This window comes from Nerophis ophidion, linkage group LG16, assembly GCF_033978795.1.
Source record: "Nerophis ophidion isolate RoL-2023_Sa linkage group LG16, RoL_Noph_v1.0, whole genome shotgun sequence".
Taxonomy (NCBI): Eukaryota; Metazoa; Chordata; class Actinopteri; order Syngnathiformes; family Syngnathidae; genus Nerophis; species Nerophis ophidion.
Genome location: NC_084626.1, coordinates 45727212 through 45749916, shown reverse-complemented (window position 1 = coordinate 45749916; position 22705 = coordinate 45727212). Strand labels below are relative to the sequence as shown.

Sequence of the window (22705 nt, the reverse complement as noted above, 5' to 3'; positions counted from 1 at the left end):
GAGAGCACATGGATGATACAGCAGAGGATTTGGAGAATGTCATGTGGTCAGATGAAACCAAAATACAACTTTTTGGTATAAACTCAACTTGTCGTATTTGGAGGAAGAAGAATACCAAGTTGCATCCCAAGAACACCATACCTACTGTGAAACATGGGGGTGGAAACATCATGCTTTGGGGCTGTTTTTCTGCTAAGGGGACAGGACGATTAAAATGATTTAAAAGTATATATATATATATATATATATATATATATATATATATATATATATATATATATATATATATATATATATATATATATATACATATATATATATACATACATATATATATATATACATACATATATATATATATGTGTGTGTGTGTCTAACATTTTGTTGGTAATTATTTAAAAGTATATATATATATATAGTATGTGTGTGTGTCTATGTATATATATATGTATGTATGTATGTCTGTGTATGAATATATATATAAATGTGTGTATATATATATATATATATATACATACATATATACATACATAAATACATATATATATACATACATGTATGTATGTATATATACATACATACATATATACATACATAAATACATATATATATACATACATGTATGTATGTATATATACATACATACATATATATATGTATGTATATATATATGTATATATGTATGTATGTATATATATACATACATACACATACATACATACATATATATATATGTATATGTATGTATGTATATATACATACATACATACATATATATATATGTATATGTATGTATGTATATATACATACATACATACATATATATATATATGTATATGTATGTATGTATATATACATACATACATACATACATACATACATGTATGTATATATACATACATACATGTATGTATGTATATACATACATACATACATATATATATATATATATATATATATATACATGTATGTATGTATATACATACATACATACATATACATACATATATATATATATATATATATATATATATATATATATATATATATATATATATATATATATATATATATATAATTTGTTGGTTATAAAGGTTATCAAAAAGCATGTTGTTTCAACGTTGTGTTGATATAAGTCTCAGGACTTATATCAACATTTTCTTAACGTTGTTTCAATGTCTTCAAAAATCAGAATCTCTTGGGAAGAGGAAAAAGTTATTGTGAACACCCTGATGTGTACTTAAAAACAATAAATGATGTCAACTCATTTCTAAGAAGCCATGTTCTTTAATTACATTCCAAAAAGATGACATTTAGTTGGCTGACCCCCCCCACGCAGGAAGTAAGCGCCATGTGATTCTTGCCATCATAAGGCCAGAGTGTGTGTGGCAGAAATAGCTGGCGGGTGAGAAGGACTAAATATAGCTGGTGTTGTTAGCATGCAACTATGTCACGGCCACTCACCGGCAGGTTAATGTGTAAACCACGTGGCAAAGTCCACCCTCACTTGAAAAAAACTCCCGTACGGGTCAAACGCCAACATGTCGGAGGTAGGCTGATCCCTACTGACAATCACAACATAAGCACACTTTGACATCATAATAAATATGCATAACTTTCATAAAGTTGTTACAATTGGAGGACTAGGAATAACGCAGAATAAAAACTATTACCATATTTCCTTGAACCTCTTCTCACTCCGGCGCTTACCAAAGGCATGCGGTAAATTTAGGCCTGCGCTCATAAATTTGAGTGTGATGTAAGGATACCATCATGAAAAGCACATTTAACAAAAAAAACGTTATTATGGTCTTACCTTTACTTATAAATGAAGTCCATGCGCAGCTCCTTCTGATCAAAAGCATCGATAACTTGTTTATAGAAGTCTTCCTTATCTTTCTTCAGTTTTAAAAGTCTCTCTGTCTCCATGGAGATCTTCCTTTATTACCTCCTGCTACCATTGAAAGTCCAGTTTAGAAAATTTCCGATATGTAATCCTCCATGTTAAAAGTGTAAGCGAGAGGAAAAAAATAAACTCTTGCTGCTTGTTGTCACTTCTTCTGCAGCCGAGTAGTCGCAAGAAGGATCATTAGCGCCCTCTACCACCAGGAGGCGGGAGTCATTTAATGACTCATATTTGACACACGCAGCTACGGTATATTAATAAAACATAGCTGCTTACTGTTCTTTTTAGCATATTCAATAGCTTGGACCTTAAATCCTACTGAATAGCTCTTAATCTTCTTCCCTTTGTGCAATTTCAAATGATTGAAATCAGCCTCCTCCGTTTTGAAAATGATGACAGGTGAAGTGTCACTCGTGACGTGACGAGTTTGACCCGGTGGAAATTCTAGACATGCGCTAATAAAAATAATATTTTGCGAAACAAGTTCGACCCGGCGTTAATCCTGAGCTGGCGGTAATGCTAAACATGCGCTAATAATTTTGTGAAACGAGTTTGTAATTCTAGGCAGGCGCATACTATATTCAAGGAAATACGGTAATATCACAGCATATTCCGGGTAATAAAAGCACCAAAATAAACGTATTCCTATTCCTTTTTTAATGCTAAGTTATCCAAATGATTTTTTTTATCAGCCTAATGAAAACACCAATAAATAGTATTCACACACAAACACATCATTATTATACTGTAGTTCACATTAAAACAATTAGAAAAACATGCAAGTTACTATAAGATAAATACATTACAGGCTATTAAAATGTGTTTTAAAATGCACAAAAAGGATACCTGAGGAAGAGTTTAAAATGATGACTGATGCATAACTACTTTGAAGTGTGCAAATATACACGTGGTAGTCCACATTCTGGATGGAAAATAAGATCTTATTGTTACTTTTCTGACCTTCCTTCAATGCACGGTTGCAACATTATATTGTACAGTAGAACCTCTATTTACCAACCACTTGATTCACCACCTTTTCGGTTTAAGAACCTTTAGAGCAGGGGTCTCAAACGTGTTTTCATTGAGGGCCACATCACAGTAATAGCTGGCTTCAGAGGGCCACTTTTGTATGAATTAAAATGATGCATGCAGGTAAAAATATGTGATGAAACAGGTAATAATGTGATGAAACAGGTAATAATGTGTGATGAAACAGGTAATATGTGATGAAAAAGGTGATATGTGATGAAAAAGGTAATAATATGTGATGAAAAAGGTCATATGTGATGAAAAAGGTAATAATATGTGATGAAAAAGGTAATAATGTGATGAAACAAGTAATAATTTGTGATGAAACAGGTCATAATATGTAATGAAACAGGTAATATGTGATGAAAAAGGTAATATGTGATGAAAAAGGTGATATGTGATGAAAAAGGTAATAATATGTGATGAAAAAGGTGATATGTGATGAAAAAGGTAATAATATGTGATGAAAAAGGTAATATGTGATGAAAAAGGTAATATGTGATGAAAAAGGTGATATGTGATGAAAAAGGTGATATGTGATGAAAAAGGTAATAATATGTGATGAAAAAGGTAATAATATTTGATGAAAAAGGTCATATGTGATGAAAAAGGTAATAATATGTGATGAAAAAGGTCATATGTGATGAAAAAGGTAATAATATGTGATGAAAAAGGTCATATGTGATGAAAAAGGTAATATGTGATTAAAAAGGTAATAATATGTGATGAAAAAGGTAATATGTGATTAAAAAGGTAATATTATGTGATGAAAAAGGTCATATGTGATGAAAAAGGTAATAATATGTGATGAAAAAGGTCATATGTGATGAAAAAGGTAATAATATGTGATGAAAAAGGTCATATGTGATGAAAAAGGTAATAATATTTGATGAAAAAGGTCATATGTGATGAAAAAGGTCATATGTGATGAAAAAGGTAATATGTGATGAAAAAGGTCATATGTGATGAAAAAGGTAATAATATGTGATGAAAAAGATCATATGTGATGAAAAAGGTAATAATATGTGATGAAAAAGGTCATATGTGATTAAAAAGGTAATAATATGTGATGAAAAAGGTCATATGTGATGAAAAAGGTAATAATATTTGATGAAAAAGGTCATATGTGATGAAAAAGGTCATATGTGATGAAAAAGGTAATATGTGATGAAAAAGGTCATATGTGATGAAAAAGGTAATAATATGTGATGAAAAAGATCATATGTGATGAAAAAGGTAATAATATGTGATGAAAAAGGTCATATGTGATTAAAAAGGTAATAATATGTGATGAAAGAGGTAATATGTGATTAAAAAGGTAATAATATGTGATGAAAAAGGTGATATGTGACTAAAAAGGTAATAATATGTGATGAAAAAGGTAATAATATGTGATGAAAAATGTGATATGTGACGAAAAAGGTAATAATATGTGATGAAAAAGGTAATAATATGTGATGACGTTCACATGTTCTCAATATTCAGGGTTTTATCCTTCATAGAAAAAAAATTAAATACCATTCCGTTTTTAAGGCGGTCTGTCATAAAAAAAATTTCATTCAATCAGACTTTATTGTGAGTTTTTGTATTAATTTTCCTAAAATTACACTGCAAAAAGTCAGTGTTCAAAAACAAGAAAAAAAAAAAATACAAAAATGAAGGGTATTTTACTTGAACTACGCAAAACTATCTGCCAATAGAACAAGAAAATTTGGCTTGTCAAGACTTTCAGAAACAAGTAAAATTAGCTAACTTCAATGAACCCAAAAATACCTTAAAATAAGTATATTCTCACTAATAACAAGTGCACTACTACAGTATACGAGTACGTACGTTCTATTGTTTCATTGAATATAAAACGGCAAAGTCTATTTGGCTGTCATCTGTTTTAATATAAGAAACAATTGTGTCAAAGTCATGATTTTGTTTTACATTCTTAAAATAAGAAATTCTTACTTTAAAAAGTAGTTTTATACTTGTAAATGTTGATGACACAGCTTTGCAACATTTGATATTCTCGTTTCAAGCATGTTTTACTCAATATAGTTTCATCAAATCTCAGCTACAAGCTGTAATATCTTACTGAGATCATTTAGGAGCAAAACACTTAAAACAAGTAAAACACTCTAACATAAAATCTTATGTATGGCCGCGCAAGTCCCGGGATGCCCAAAATGTCCATAACACACCAAGCCGAGTCCCATGGGGAGGGGGGATGAAAGTTGGAAAAGTCAGAAAAAGTCCCAAAAATGTCCAAAATACCTACACAGGTTTGAGTCCCACAAGTTCTGCCGCCGGCCGGGATGCCCAGAATGTCCAAAACACGCCCGGCAAAGTCCCACGGGAAGGTGGGGAGAAAAGTGAGAAAAGTCGGGGAAATGTTCAAAAGTCCCACCCGGGTTTGAGTGTGAACTCAAACTCAAACTCGAACCCGGGTGGGACTCGAACCTGGGTAGGTATTTTGAAAATTTTGGGGGACTTTTGCCGACTTTTCTCATTTTTCCCCCCTACTTCCCGTGGGACTTTGCTGGGTGCGTTTTGGGACATTTATTGTATCCCGGGATTTGTGTGGCCGGCGGCGGGACTCGTGGGACTGGAACCCCGGGGAGGTATTTAGGACACAATTGGGACTTTTGAACATTTTGGCCGCCTTTTCCCCCTCTTCTTCCCCGCCTTCCTGTGCACCATTGCTGGCTGTGTTTTGGACACTTGGACAAAAATAGTTTTTATAAAATAGGGAAATTTGTCGAGGCTAGAAACATTTATTCATGTTTACATTGTTTCTAACGGGGAAATCGGCTCCACTATACAAACTTCTTAATTTGCAAACCAGGTTCAAGAACCAATTAGGTCGGTAAATCGAGGTTCCACAGTACTTGGTTCACAGTACTTGTGTTCCCTTTTGAAAATAAGACTTGCACGTTAAAGTATCTTGCCATCCCACAGTGGCGGATATACATGAGTTAACTCAATTCAGGATTAATGATTGAGATCTTTTCTAAAGAAACATTTAACACTTGAGGTGAGATCTGAACTGCAACGAGCCCTGAAAGGCGTCCTTTGCCAAAATGACTAAAACCCTGCAAAGTTGCAAACCAAGCCTTCCTTCTAGACCAGGGGTCGGCAACCTTTACCACTCAAAGAGCCATTTTGGCCCGTTACACAAAATGAAGAAAACAACGGGTGCGGGGGTTTGGGGGTATAATGTAGCCCGGAATAGTTAGGGATGTATGGGATTCTGGGTATTTGTTGTGTTGTGTTACAGTGCGGATGTTCTCCCGAAATGTGTTTGTCATTCTTGCTTGGTGTGGGTTCACAGTGTGGCGCATAATAGTAAGAGTGTTAAAGTCTTTTATATCACAACCCTCACTGTAACCTGTATGGCTGTTGAACAAGTATGCCTTGCAGTCACTTGTGTGTGACAACAGAGGTCGCACACTACACGTGATTGGCCGGGACGCAGAAAGAATGGTATGAAATCGGATGTGACGTTATGTTCCAGAGGACGTTAAAGGCATTGCCATCACGGCACGTCCCCAATATTGTTGTCCGGGTGAAAATCGGAGGATATTTGCCCCGGAGATTTTTGGAAGAGAAACTGAAATTCTGAAACCGTACGGAAAAAACGGGGGGTCTGCAAGTATGCTCAAAGAGCCGCATGCGAATCCGGAGCCGCGGGTTGCCGACCCCTGTCCTAGACCCAAACAAAGTAAGCAATTTCATCCAGGTCTACAGGGTAGTCTGTGAGGTGCAGTGGCTCTTTGATATCGAACCTTTCCCCTTTATAGCTCTTCCAGCGACCAGCGGGGAGGTAAATATCACGCTCCTGCTTCCCCGGTTCTAAAACAGGCGCGACCATGAGGTCATCGCCAATCAGGAATTGGGAGTCAATTTTATAGGCCGTCTCGTCACCCGTGGCAATCCACCACAAAGGTCGTATGATGGGGTCACCGGTGTCCAGCACCTCGCCGGCCAGCTCCAGAACTCGTGGCGCCACAATGCTCTGATGCAGATCGGTGTATTTGCGAGCTATTTCAACCACCTCGTTGTCGTATGCCCACGGTGGGATAGAAAACTGCATGGAGGGCATGAAAGCGGACAACTCCAGCCAGCGTATGTAGAGTTCTCGGTCGGGTAAGGCCCTGTTTCCATCTGTGTGGTTCAGATAGGCGTTCCCTCCGATCATGTCTGGTAGAATAAACTGATAACCCAGAATGCTGATGGTGAGCACTGTGGGAATGAGGGATTTGAGCCCCAACTCGTAGCCCCACACAGAGTCCCTGTCAATAGGCCTGAAGAAGCATGATATGTTCTGCGATTGGTAGCCACTACGCAGCTCTGCTCGGTCGTTGTACGGAATAGCCATTTCTGTGTAGCGTCTCGTGAAAAAACTTGGATCCCGGATGGGAGTTCTGGTACTGAACTTCCACGGTAAGTAGTTGGTTTCGCCCGCGTCGAATTTGAAAGAGGATACCCCATATCTGAAGCGGAAGGACCGAAGCTGGGAGGCAAACCAATCTCGAGCTTCGGGGTTGGTGAAATCCACAATTCCACCGATGCCGTTCTTCCAACGTACCAAAGCCGGCAGACGGCCTGTGGGCTCTCGGACAAACAGGCCCCTCTCCACACAAGTATGGAAGTTCTCAGAATCGTAGTTGACGAAAGGGTGGATCCAGAGGGACACGAGAAATCCATCTGATTTGAGCTTTTGAAACATGGAGGAGGCATTGGGGAACTTGTTTGGGTCAAACTCAAATTCTCCATAGCGGGGCGTGTAACGGTCATCTAGTTCCAAGTGGCTACAGTTAAAATTATACTTGCGGATGTTGGCGGCGTATTTCAAAAATTTGTCTTGATCGATGTCAGTCCTATGATGCGCCCATGTGGACCAAATAGGGTGCTGAAACATGGCTTTCGCAGGCACTTTGTTTGGTTTGTTGAAGTACCGACGGACCATGTACTTGTGTATGGATGTCACATCAGAGCCGACGCATACTCGGTAACTCAGTTCAGCGCTTGGAGCCTCCCCTGGGTATGGCTTGAAGGGACTGTCATTGTAGCGAGCTTGGAAGTACATCGTCTTCTCTGTGTCATTCCAGCCCAGATGGAACGGCACGGAATTATTAATCTTAATTGCCGTGGCATTGGAGGAAAGCCAATAGCTCTCCAAGATTCCTCCAAACTCATTGCGGTTTGTGTAGATGTCACTCGTAACGAAGGGTTTTGGAGACTGTTGCCCAGAGAGGGAAATGGGCCAGTGTTGGATAGCTGACACCGCACCGCCATACCAGTGGGCGAATTTGTACGTCATGGCGTGCTCGACAGAAATGTCAGGAACCAGTTCCTCCCAACGCACACGGTAGCACTGCACCGTGTCCTTGGGCCGCACCGTCTCGATGAAGAAGTTGAGACTTCTGTCAGTGGTCCGTCCACAGCTCAGGAGCTCCCCTTCTTTAGTGCAAGAGTCCAAATCCAAAGTCCCGGATCTGCCAACAGTCAAACACAGATTTCAGTGTTCAGTTTCAAGGTTGCTTTAGCAAAAGCAGAACTCCAACTTTTTTGCTCAAACTACTAACGACTATAATTGTGATTGCCCCAAAACAGCAAAACAATACAATTACAAGAACAGAATTACTGGGATGAGAATCAGCACCTCCGAACCCATGGTTCTCGCCCGGAAAAGGGTGGAGTGCCATCTCCGGGTTGGGGAGGAGACCCTGCCCCAAGTGGATGAGTTCAAGTACCTCGGAGTCTTGTTCACGAGGCAGGGAAGAGTGGATCGTGAAATCGACAGGCGGATCGGTGCGGCGTCTTCAGTAATGCGGACGTTGTACCGATCCGTTGTGGTGAAGAAGGAGCTGAGTCGGAAGGCAAAGCTCTCAATTTACCGGTCGATCTACGTTCCAATCTTCACCTATGGTCATGAGCTTTGGGTTATGACCGAAAGGATAAGATCACGGGTACAAGCGGCCGAAATGAGTTTGGGTCTCTCCCTTAGAGATAGGGTGAGAACCTCTGCAATTGGGGGGAACTCAAAGTAAAGCCGCTGCTCATCCACATGGAGAGGAGCCAGAATAGGTGGTTCGGGCATCTGGTAGGGATGCCACCCGAACACCTCCCTAGGGAGGTGTTTCGGGCACATCCGACCGGTAGGAGGCCACGGGGAAGACCCAGGACATGTTGGGAAGACTACGTCTCCCGGCTGGCCTGGGAACGCCTCGGGATCTCCTGGGAAGAGCTGGACGAAATGGCCGGGGAGAAGAAAGTCTGGGCTTCCCTGCTTAGGCTGCTGCCCCTGCGACCAGACCTCGGATAAGCGGAATAAGATGGATGGACGTATGCATACTGTATGTACTACAAGATATGCACTGTATTGAATAGGATCACATCATCTAGCAAAAGGTATGAGGTCAGTTTGGTGAAACATTAGGGTTAGACACTTGACTAGACGTCCTGTATTAACTTTAGGGAAGAAGAAGGTCCGAAATTTGACTAGACTCCCTTTAGTGAAGAAGACTCAAACATGTACCTAATGATTATTTGACAAATATATTTAATACGAAGGGACCGAATGTCCCTTTGGGACAGAGGACCCTATTGTATTTCTAAGGTTTTATTATTATTATTATTATAACGCCGCCTCTTTGAGCTGTAATTTGACCCCCTTAACAAGCTTCAAAACTCACCAAATTTAACACACACATCAGGACTGGCGAAAATTACCATCTAATCAAAAAACCAAAACTCAAAATTGCGCTCTAGCGCCCCCCTAGGAAAAAAACAGACAAAACCGCTTGTAACTTCCGTTAGGAATGTCGTAGAGACATGAAACAGAAACATCTATGTAGGTCTCACTTAAACCTACATTTCATACACTGACCTCCTTCAGCAAAAATCAACAGGAAGTTGGCAAAAACCCCTTCAAAAAAAGTTTCCTCAAAAAATATCATTTTTAGCTCTCTGAGCTGTAATTAGACCCCCGTAAAATGCTTCAAAACTCACCAAACTCGACACAAACATCAGGACTGGTGAAAATTGTGATGTAATAAAAAAACAACAAAAAAACAAAATTGTGCTCTAGCGCCCCCTAGGAATAAAACACTGACAAAACTGTTTTTGGGAAGAAAACACAGACAAAACTGCTTGTAACTTCCGGTAGGAATGTTGTAGAGACATGAAAGAAAAACATCTATGTAGGTCTCACTTAGACCTACATTTCATACGCTGACCTCCTTCAGCAAAAATCAACAGGAAGTTGGCAAAAACCCCTTCAAAACAAAAGTTTCCTCCAAAAATATCATTTTTGCCTCTCTGAGCTGTAATTAGACCCCCTTAAAATGCTTCAAAACTCACCAAACTCGACACACACATCAGGACTGGTGAAAATTGCGATCTAATAAAAAAAAAAAACTAAATTGTGCTCTAGCGCCCCCTAGGAATAAAACACTGACAAAACTGCTTTTGGGAGGAAAACATAGACAAAACTGCTTGTAACTTCCGGTAGTAATGGGGTTGAGACATGAAACAAAAACATCTATGTAGGTCTCACTTAGACCTACATTTCATTAAATGACACCCTTCAGCAAAAATCAACAGGAAGTTGGCAATTACCCCTTCAAAACAAAAGTTTTGTAAAAACCCGTACCCTTTTTTTAAACATTATCTCCTCTGAGCGACTTTGTCGTGTCGACTTCAAACTCGCACAAGAGAGAGATTGAACCCTTCTGATTAAAAGTTGCGTAAAGAGTTTTTCTAACTGCTCCGGTTTTGATTTTACGAGCCTTCAAAGAACTGCTACGCTGATGCCGTCTCAAGATGGCTGCTTAAAAGCAGGAAGCATCAGCGTGACCACACAATGCAGAGAAGGTAGGTAGTGTGCGGGTAAATATATGTGGGCTGGGTGAAAGAAGGAGGCACCAGTGTGACTCCAGGATGCAGGGAAGGTAGGTAATGTGCAGGTAAAGATATGTTGTCTGGGTGATGGCAGGAAGCACCAGCGTGTATGGGTGAAAGAAAGAAGCACCAGTGTGACCCCAGGATGCAGGGAAGGTAGGTAATGTGCAGGTAAAGATATGTTGAATAGGTAAAGACCGGAAACACCAGCAAAAGTCGGTCCCGTCCATCGCTGCTTGCAGCTTTAATTTAGATAGATTTCGATTGTATCCCCAATATTTTCATTGTTAGCCGCCACTTGCTAGCAGTGCTTTATTATTTAGAATGCAGAGGAAAAAGAAAGATGCAGTTCCCTTTTAACCAAACGAAGCTACTCACCTAAAGTCCATTCTGAAGACAATCGCCCCTCCCTGGTTGCGGATGATGTAGCCATCTTTGTTCAGGTCCAGCAGCTGAGTCTTCAGCAGTTCAGCTTTCCGCAGCGAGGCGATGTAGTAAGACCACGCCGCCACCGCCGAGATCACCAGGACCAGGCCCAGGACTCCGGCGCCCACGATGGGTCGGGTGTCCTTGCTGTGCTTCTGCTTGGGGATGACATCTGTGATGGTGCCCCCCGCTCCCCCTGGTACCACCTGGTACATGACTGGTGCTGATGCCACTCAACAGACCATGGAACACTTCTCAGGACGCACAACAGACCATGGAACAGTTCTCAGGACACTCAACAGACCATGGAACAGTTCTCAAGGGGTTGATCTTGGTCTGTGATGAAGAGAGAGATTCCATGTGATTACATCATGTGACCCGGGGTTTAAGATGGAAACTTAAAACTTAAACTTAGACCGACTTTATTGATCCACAAGGAAAACTGTTCCACACAGCAGCTCAGTTACAAAGGTTGGAAAGGACAATGCAGGTATGAAGGAGACTAAAAATGTAAAAATGTAGACTAAAACTGCAGTCATGTATTGTATTGACCCTAAGTCTTCAACTAGACTAAGTATTTCGATGCTTGAAAACTGCATAATGTACTAGTTACTACGGGCATGTAATTAGTTACTATGCTCATCTAATTAGTTACTACGGGCATGTAATTAGTTACTATGGTCATCTAATGAGTTACTATGGTCATCTAAGTCATTATAATGGTCATTTAATTTGTTACGATGGTAATGTAATTAGTTACTATGGTCATCTAATCAGTTACAATGGTAATCTAATCTGTTACTATGGTCATCTAATTAGTTACTATGTTCATCTAATTAGTTACTATGGCCATCTATTTAGTTACTTTGGTATTCTAGTTAGTTACTATAGCCTTCTAATTAGTTACTATGGCCATCTATTTAGTTACTTTGGTATTCTAGTTAGTTACTATGGTCATGTAATTAGTTACAATGGTAATCTAATCAGTTACTATGGTAATATAATTAGTTACTAGGGTAATCGAATTAGTTACAGTGTAATCTAATCAGTCACTATGGAAATCTAGTTACTATGGACATCTAATTGGTTACTATGGTCACCTATTGGGTTACAATGGTAATCTAATTAGTGACTATGGTAATCTAATTAGTGACTATGGTAATCTAATTAGTTACTACGGTAAGAGGAGATAGGCTCCAGGGCCCCCGCAACCCCAAAAGGGACAAGCGGTAGAAAAAGGATGGATAGTGATCAAACAGTTACTATGGTAATCAAATTAGTTACAATGGTAATCTAATCAGTTACTATGGTAATCTAATTAATTATTATGGTAATGTAATTAGTTACTATGGTAATCTAATCTGGTACTATGGTAATCGAATCAGTTACTATGGTAATTTACTTAGTTACTATGGTAATTAAATTAGTCACTATGGTAATCTAATCAATTACTATGGTGATCTAATTAGTGACTACGGTAATCTAATTAGTTACTACAGTAATCTAATTAGTTATTATGGTCATCTAATTAGTTACTATGTTCATCTAATTAGTCGCTATGGTCATCTAATTCGTTACTACGGTCATCTAATTAGTTACTATGGTCATCTAATTAGTGACTACGGTAATCTAATTAGTTACTACAGTAATCTAATTAGTTATTATGGTCATCTAATTAGTTACTATGTTCATCTAATTAGTCGCTATGGTCATCTAATTAGTTACTATGGTCATCTAATCAGTTACTACGGTCATCTAATTAGTTACTATGGTCATCTAATCAGTTACTATGGTCATCTAATTAGTTACTACGGTCATCTAATTAGTTACTATGGTCATCTAATCAGTTACTATGGTCATCTAATTAGTTACTACGATCATCAAATTAGTTACTATGGGCATGTAATTAGTTACTACGGTCATCTAATTAGTTACTATGGTCATCTAATTAGTTACTTTGGTCATCTAAGTAGTTATTATGGTCATCTAATTAGTTACGATGGTAATGTAATTAGTTACTATGGTCATCTAATTAGTTACTATGGTCATCTAATCAGTTACAATGGTAATCTAATCTGTTACTATGGTAATTTAATTAGTTACTATAGCCATTTAATTAGTTACTATGGCCATCTATTTAGTGACAATGGTAATCTAATCAGTTACTATGGTAATATAATTAGTTACTAGGGTAATCAAATTAGTTACAATGTAATCTAATCAGTCACTGTGGAAATGTAGTTACTATGGTCATCTATTGAGTTACAATGGTAATGTAATCAGTTACTATGGTAATCTAATTAGTGACTATGGTAAACTAATTAGTTACTACGGCAAGATGAGATAGGTTCCAGGACCCCCGCGACCCCAAAAGGGACAAGCGGTAGAAAATGGATGGATAGTAATATAAACAGTTACTATGCTAATCAAATTAGTTAAAATGGTAATCTAATCAGTTACTATGGTAATCTAATTAGTTACTATGTTAATTTAATTAGTTACTATGATAATCTAATTAGTTACTATGGTAATTTAATTACTTACTATGGTGATCTAATTAACGACTACGGTAATCTAGTTACTACAGTAATCTAATTAGTTATTATGGTCATCTAATTAGTTACAATGGTCATCTAATCAGATACTATAATAATCTAATCAGTTACTATGGTAATCTAATTAGTGACTATGGTAATCTAATTAGTTACTACGGCAAGCTGAGATAGGCTCCAGCACCCCCCACGACCCCAAAAGGGACAAGCAGTAGAAAATGGATGGATGAATGGTAATCTAAACAGTTAATATGGTAATAAAATTTGTTTCACTGGTAATCTAATCAGTTACTATGGTAATCTAATCACTTACAATGGTAATCCAATCAGTTACAATGGTAATCCAATCAGTTACAATGGTAATCTAATTAGTTAACATGGCAATCCAATTAATTACTATGGTAATTAAATTAGTTACAATGGTAATCTAATTAGTTACTACTGTAAACTGCATCCGGTTAGCACTCGGCTTCTAAAACTTATATTGGTCATCCTCTTTGTGGTTGGGCTCAAAAATATAGGGTTCTGGGTAATCATTTTCCCCCCAAAAAACGTTGTTGGCTCTCACAAAGTCTCCTTGATTAGCATTGTTGTTGATGGGGAAGGGATCTGGGTGTGGTCATATCTATTTATTTGCAAACTTTGGAAGTCTTTTGGTGTCATAAATCAGATATATAGGATAAGTCAGTACTTTAAAACCGAGGTATGTACCGAAGCACCGTGAGTACGACGCACCATTACGATATAGATGAATATATGTAAACTTTCAACTTGTAAAGCTTGTTTGAGATTTACAAAACAAATCTGCTGCCAATTACCTCCAGGAGGACGAGGTGGACTTACCCCCGCTGCATCTCAAACAACTTCAGCCAAAGTCATTTGTATGTGAGCGAGCGAAGGCAGAAAAGGGAGGATGTGTTTTTTTGTTTGTTTTTTTTGGCCTCCGAGCCGCGCCAATCCGAGGAGGCGGAGGAAAGCATACTAAAGTTTCTGCTCAGTCGAGCAAAACAAAGCCCAGCTGGAAACAAACTGACTCCTTCTGGCCAGTTTGGAAAGATGAAGAAAGGAGAGAGAGGACTGAGCCTCCAAACATTGATGTGGAGTACAATGCACATCTGATAAAAGGTAAGCCAGTCCTCCGCAGCTAATTCCCCTTCCTATTAATGACCAATCACATTGAGCGATTCTGTCTTCCAGCGGCCTGAGTATGGATTCCCGCCCGGCAACACGGGAGATAAGATAAAGCCGTCATTAATTAACCCGGCACAGAAAGCTGCTTTCTCTCCAGCTGCGTTGGAAGTGAGGCTGCGTTACTGTAATGAAGGCAACAACACACTGCTTTTAAATGAAGGCAGACACAAACATCCTGGTTTCTTCACATCAACACTACAACAACCTAAAAGCAGTAAAGTTGTAACGTTGTGTAAATCAATCAATCAATCAATCAATGTTTATTTATATAGACCCAAATCACAAATGTCTCAAAGGACTGCACAAACCATTACGACTACAACATCCTCGGAAGAACCCACAAAAGGGTAAGGAAAACTCACATCCAGTGGGACGCCAGTGACAATGCTGACTATGAGAAACCTTGGAGAGGACCTCAGATGTGGGCAACTCCCCCCCTCTAGGGGACTGAAAGCAATGACGGTACGGTATAGCTCGGTTGGTAGAGCGGCCGTGCCAGCAATTTGAGGGTTGCAGGTTCAATTCCCGCTTCCGCCATCCTGGTCACTGCCGTTGTGTCCTTGGGCAAGACACTTTACCCACCTGCTCCCAGTGCCACCCACACTGGTTTAAATGTAACTTAGATATTGGGTTTCACTATGTAAAGCGCTTTGAGTCACTAGAGAAAAGCGCTATATAAATGTAATTCACTTCACTTCACAATGCATGTCGAGCGGGTCTAACATGATACTGTGAAAGTTCAATCCATAGTGGCTCCAACACAGCCGCGAGAGTTCAGTTCAAAGCGGATACAACACAGCAGCGAGAGTCCCGTCCACAGGAAACCATCTCAAGCGGAGGCGGATCAGCAGCGTAGAGATGTCCCCAACCGATACACAGGCGAGCGGTCCATCCTGGGTCTCGACTCTGGACAGCCAGTACTTCATCCATGTCCCACCCCCTCCACAAGGGAGGGGGGGGGGACATAGGAGAAAAAGGAAAAGAAGCGGCAGATCAACTGGTCTTAAAAGGAGGCCTATTTAAATGCTAGAGATGAGTTTTAAGGTGAGACTTAAATGCTTCTACTGAGGTAGCATCTCGAACTGTTACCGGGAGGGCATTCCAGAGTACTGGAGCCCGAACGGAAAACGCTCTATAGCCCGCAGACTTTTTTTGGGCTCTAGGAATCACTAATAAGCCGGAGTCTTTTGAAGGCAGATTTCTTGCCGGGACATATGGTACAATACAATCGGCAAGATAGGATGGAGCTAGACCGTGTAGTATTTTATACGTAAGTAGTAAATGGTAAATAAAAAGAGAATATAATGATTTGCAAATCCTTGTCAACTTATATTCAATGGAATAAACTGCAAAGACAACATAATTAAAGGCCTACTGAAAGCCACTACTACCAACCACGCAGTCTGATAGTTTATATATCAATGATGAAATATTAACATTGCATCAAATGCCAATACGGCCGCATTAGTTTACTAAATTGCAATTTTAAATTTCACGCGGAAAATCATGCTGAAACGTCGCGGTATGATGACGCATGTGCGTGACGTCACGCATTGTATACGACATTTTGTTCCAGCACCGTTCACAGCTATAAATCATCTCTTTTCATCGCATAATTCCACATTATTCTGGACATCTGTGTTGCTGAATCTTTTGCAATTTGTTCAATTAATAATGGAGACGTCAAAGAAGAAAGCTGTAGGTGGGAAGCGGTGTATTGCGGCCGCCTTTAGCAACACAAACACAGCCGGTGTTTCATTGTTTACATTCCCGGAAGATGACGGTGAAGTTTTACTATGGAACAGAGCGGTCAAGCGAACGCGGTTGGGTTGGACCACACACACACACAGAGTACAGTGTATTATGCGGCGATCATTTCAAAAGATCGTGTTTCGAAGAGGGTCCCTTGCAAAGGGCAGAGATTGGCATCGCCACCAACCGTCGATTGGTGCTGAAAAACGGTGCGGGGCCGACCTTCAGGTTGTACAGGTACGACCGTATAATCTCACTGAAACACTACTAACACAATAAGCAGATAAGGGATTTTCCAGAATTATCCTAGTCAATTTGTCTAATAAAATCTGAATCGCTCCCACTGTATAGTCTTTGTTTTTTCTAGTCCTTCACTCTCACTTTCCTCATCCACAAATCTTTCATCCTAGCTCAAATTAATGGGGAAATCGTCGCTTTCTCGGTCCGGATCGCTCTCGCTGCTGGTGGCCATGATTGTAAACAATGTTCAGATGTGAGGAGCTCCACAACCCGTGACGTCACGCGCACATCGTCTGCTACTTCCGGTACAGGCAAGGCTTTTTTATTAGCGACCAAAAGTTGCCAACTTTATCGTGGATGTTCTCTACTAAATCCTTTCAGCAAAAATATGGCGAAATTTTCAAGTATGACACATAGAATGGACCTGCTATCCCCGTTTAAATAAGAACATCTCATTTCAGTAGGCCTTTAACGTTCAAACTGGTAAACGTTGTTATTTTTTGCAAATATTAGCTCATTTGGGTTTCGAAGAAGCTGGCAGAAGTGGCAAAAAAGACTGAGAACGTTGAGGAATGCTCGTCAAAGACTTATTAGGAACATACCACAGTTGAAAGGGCTGATTGGGAACATTCAAAATGTCTAATAAAGCCTAAAATAATGTATAATTGTTAGTTTTACGAGAAAAATTATATTTTGTAAGGTTTTCACAAATTTGTTTTTCTTACTCAATATGACAGTATAACTGTAATACTAAATATCAAAGTTGTATAAACATAACTCCAAAACCAAACAAGCAAAATGTCTAATAAAGCCTAAAATAATGTATCTTTGTTCTGTTCCAACTGGAGTACATACCATCACAGCACAGCCTTTGTATTCAAAGTGAACACTGTATGTGTTGTCTAGAATAGAATAGAAAAAACTTTATTGATCCCAGGGGGAAATTCAGCACCACAGTTCGCACACAATAAACAATAAAACACTTTGGTATTTTTTACATGTGAATAATATAAATACAGTCTATTATACAGCATTATTTACATGTGTATAATGTAAATACAGTCTATTATACAGCATTATTTACATGTGTATAATGTAAATACAGTCTATTATACAGCATTATTCACGTGTGAATAATATGAATACAGTCTATTATACAGCATTATTTACATGTGAATAATATAATTACAGTCTATTATATAGCATTATTCACATGTGAATAACATAAATGCAGTCTATTATACAGCATTATTCACATGTGAATATACATACAGTCTATTATACAGCATTATTCACATGTGAATATAAATACAGTCTATTATACAGCATTATTCACATGTGAATAATATAAATACAGTCTATTATACAGCATTATTCACATGTGAATATAAATACAGTCTATTATACAGCATTATTCACATGTGAATATAAATACAGTCTATTATACAGCATTATTCACATGTGAATAATATAAATACAGTCTATTATACAGCATTATTCACATGTGAATAATATAAATACAGTCTGTTCTACAGCATTATTTACATGTGAATAATATAAATACAGTCTATTATACAGCATTATTCACATGTGAATAATATAAATAGTCTATTATACAGCATTATTCACATGCCATCCATTTTCTACCGCTTATTCCCTTTCGGGGTCGCGGGGGGCGCTGGCGCCTATCTCAGCTACAATCGGGCGGAAGGCGGGGTACACATGCGAATAACATAAATACAGTCTATTATACAGCATTATTCACATGTGAATAATATAAATACTGTCTATTATACAGCATTATTCACATGTGAATAATATAAATACAGTCTATTATACAGCATTATTCACATGTGAATAATATAAATACAGTCTATTATACAGCATTATTTACATGTGAATAATATAAATACAGTCTATTATACAGCATTATTCACGTGTGAATAATATGAATACAGTCTATTATACAGCATTATTTACATGTGAATAATATAAATACAGTTAATTCAATTATTACCAGACATCCACTGTAATGATAACAAGTACAGGAGCGTATTTTGTCGATACTACTATGATTACATCAATATCAATCAATTTTTACCGCTTGTCCTTAATAATGTAGACAAAATAATAGGTGTATAAATGACACAATATGTTGCTAATTAGTCAGCAGACTAATTAGGAGTCTTTGTTTGTTTACTTACTACTAAAAGACAAGTTGTCTAGTATGTTCAACATTTTATTTAAGGACTAAATTACAATAATAAACATATGTTTCATGTACCCTAACATTTTTTTGTTCAAATAAAGCCAAAATGACATTTTTTGTGCTCTCCTTTATTTAGAAAAGTATCAAAATACATTTTGGTATCGGTAAGAAGTCCTCTCACGGAGCCTCTAAATGTTGTGTGCTTTAAATGAGACTTGAACATGCAAACTGTGCTCTTTGACACAACAAATAGTGCAAACCCCGCAGCCAAAGTGGAACTTTAAAAAAACAACATATCATTGACCTGTAAACAACTCAGGAGCATTACATATTGATGACAAGTATGCTTAGTAGCTCTCACTTTACACAGAGCAAAAACATTGTCTTGTTGAGTAAATGGTAAATAAAAAGAGAATACAATGATTGGAAAATCCGTTTCAACTTAAATATATTTGAATAGACTGCAAAGACAAGATATTTCACGTTCAAACTGCTAAAATGTGTTATTTTTTGCCAATTTGAGCTCATTTGGAACTTGATGCCTGTACCATGTTTCGAAAAAGCTGGGACAAGTGGCAAAAACAACTGAGAAAGCTGAGGAATGCTCATCAAATACTTATTTGGAACATTCCACAGGTGAACAGGCTAGTTGGGAACAGGTGGGTGCCATGATTGGGTATAAAAGCAGCTTCCATGAAATTCTCACTCATTCCCAAACAAGAACGGGGCGAGGGTCACCGCTTTGTCAACAAAAGCAAGAGTAAATTGATTAGGAACAACATTTCTCAACCAGCTATTGCGGGAGTTTAGGGATTTCACCATCGACGCTCCGTAATATCACCAAAAGGTTCAGAGAAATCACTGCATGTAAGCCATGATGTTACCGGCATCAAAAAGCCACATCAGTGTGTAAAGGATATCACCACATGGGTTCAGGAACACTTCAGAAAACCACAATCAGTAACTACAGTTGGTCGCTACGTCTGTAAGTGTAAGTTAAAACTCTCCTATGGAAAGCCAAAGCCATTTATCAACAACACCCGGAAACGCCGCCGGCTTTGTTAGGCCCGAGCTCATATAAGATGCAAAGTGGAAAAGTGTTCTGTGGTCTAAAGTCCACATTTCAAATCGTTTTTCGCATGTGTGATGGTATGGGGGTGCAATTAGTGCCCAAGGCATGGGTAACTTACACATCTGTGAAGGCACCATTAATGCTGAAAAGGTACATACAGCTTTTGGAACTGTTATTGTGTAACGACATTATTCATAATTTTTAGGCAGCGAACATGACAACAACACCCAGATCTATAATTAATTAAATCAGTACATTAATTAGTCAATGTTACGAATCATATATATGTATGTATATAAATAAATGCATATGTATACATATATAAATAAATGCATACATATTTATATATATTAGGGTTTTCTCGATCCGATATTTGGATCGGATCGGCTGCTGATATTTGCCAAAAAGTGCGTATTGGCAAGTCATGGGAAAATGACGATCCAGATCCAGTTAAAAAAAAACTCCAGTCCGCGTTTTCCAACGCACCAATTTAACTAATACATTTCACTCTTCTGCGGCTCCCTAAACTCCGTTATGCATTTTCCAGCACACTTTCCACAGGCTGTGTTCTAACCGTTCAGACGGCCGTGTGAATTAAAAGTTACGGTAAAAACGTCAGCTGTGAGGGAGTATTTTACCCTACAAAATGAAAAAGATGAAGAGGTGGAGTGCAAAACATTCCACAATAAAGTCAAGCGTGGTGGTAAAGTTGTAAGACATTTGAATGACTCTTGCGAGTGAGAGGCTTTTTAGCACTCATCTTTGATGAAGACAGGAGCAGGCTGACACCTGAGCATCTTGAAGTGCTCGTCTTTGTTGGAAAGAATCTCCCCATTATGCTTGGACTTCAATTGTTTGCCCCCCCTGACTGGGGCAAACAATTGAAAAGTGTGTGTAGTTATATATATATATATTTTTTTTAAGTTTACACTTGTTCAAGAGCAAGTATTGATGCTGAGTTATAGACATTTTATCCCACTCAGGTTGTTTGTGTGTTTTGCTTGTTTTAATAATGTTTACAGCATTATTTGCACTTCATACTGTTCACTTTTTTACTGTTTAATGATGCCATTTCTGTTTGTCATGTAAAATTTTGATATTTTGTGTTTATCCTTGAATACAAACTATTATGTATTATTCAAACTCACCTAATTCAGCTGGCTAGTTGTTATCAAGAGTACTAAAATCCTTTTCAGCATGAATCTGACAACTAAGTAGGCTAAATAACTTTAAACTTTAATACATGCTCGGATAGGTCAGTATCGGCTAGTATCGGTATCGGATCGGAAGTGCAAAAACAATATCGGTATCAGATCGGAAGTGCAAAAACCTGGAACGGGACATCCCTAATATATGCATATTAGAAATGTCCGATAATATCAGACTGCCGATATTATCAGCCGATAAATGCTTTAAAATGAGTTATCGTAAATTATCATTATCGGTTTCAAAAAAGTAATATTTATGACTTTTTTAAAACACCGCTGTAAGGAGTAGTACACAGTCACATAATATCTACGGCTTTTCACACACACAAGTGAATGCAACGCGTACTTGGCGAACAGTCATACAGGTCACACTGAGGGTGGCCGTATAAACAACTTTAACACTGTTACAAATATGCGCCACACTGTGAACCCACACCAAACAAGAATGACAAACACATTGGACAAATACCCAGAATTCATTGCAGCACTAACTCTTCCGGGACGCTACAATATACACCCCCCTCCCCTCCTCGAACCCCGCCCACCTCAACCTCCTCATGCTCTCTCAGGAGAGCCTGTCCCAAATTCCAAGCTGCTGTTTTAAAGCATGTTAAAACCAATAATGCACTTTGTGACTTCAATAATAAATATGGCAGTCAGTGCCATGTTGGCATTCTTTTTCCATAAATTGAGTTGATTTATTTTTGGAAAACGTTGTTATATTGTTTAGTGCATCCAGCTGTGTTCTGTGTCGTGTTTGTGTCTCCTCAATTGCTCTGTTTATTGCAGTTCTGAGTGTTGCCGGGTCAGGTTTGGTTTTGGAATTGGATTGCATTGTTATGGTAGATTCTTCTGCCTCAGTGTCAGCACCCAGCATTGTCCCGCCCACACAACCATCTGATTGGTTACATACAAAGCGGTAACAGCCAATCAGCAGTGCGTATTCAGAGCGCATGTAGTCAATGCTTCAGCGTCGAGCAGATATATGTTTAGCAGGTGAGCATAAGACAGCGTACTCTCCCCAAATGATAATAAACACCTCCCAGTCAACTACTACTAACATCACTATGAGCCCGTTGACCTTCCAGAAACTTAAACTGCAGCTCAGCTCGCTCGCAGTTCTGGCTTGAGGTGAAGGCCAATTAGCTTTTAGCGTAACCTTAGCTCATTTTGCTGTGTGTGTGTGTGTGTGTGTGTGTGCGTGTTAGGGGGAGCAAAGTCTTGTCT

General features: G+C 38.5%; 1 protein-coding gene across 1 annotated transcript; it reads right to left on the bottom strand.

The window, feature by feature from the left end:
- Positions 1-3904: 3904 nt before the first annotated feature.
- On the bottom strand, positions 3905-11585 carry LOC133535471 (myogenesis-regulating glycosidase-like). Its single transcript, XM_061875332.1, has 2 exons — positions 11207-11585; positions 3905-8421 (listed from the first exon to the last, which is right to left on the bottom strand). The coding sequence occupies exons 1-2, from the start codon at positions 11467-11469 to the stop codon at positions 6630-6632; spliced, it is 2055 nt and encodes a 684-aa protein (XP_061731316.1). The 5' UTR covers positions 11470-11585; the 3' UTR covers positions 3905-6629.
- Positions 11586-22705: the final 11120 nt, after the last annotated feature.

What these genes read in the sequence shown, in the direction of transcription:
- LOC133535471 (XM_061875332.1), bottom strand. Translation starts at nt 11,469, where the DNA reads ATGTACCAGGTGGTACCAGGGGGAGCGGGGGGCACCATCACAGATGTC. An exon ending in GTCTTCAGAATGGACTTTAG is followed by an intron (nt 8,422 to 11,206) that starts GTGAGTAGCTTC and finishes GACTGTTGGCAG; the next exon opens with ATCCGGGACTTTGGATTTGG.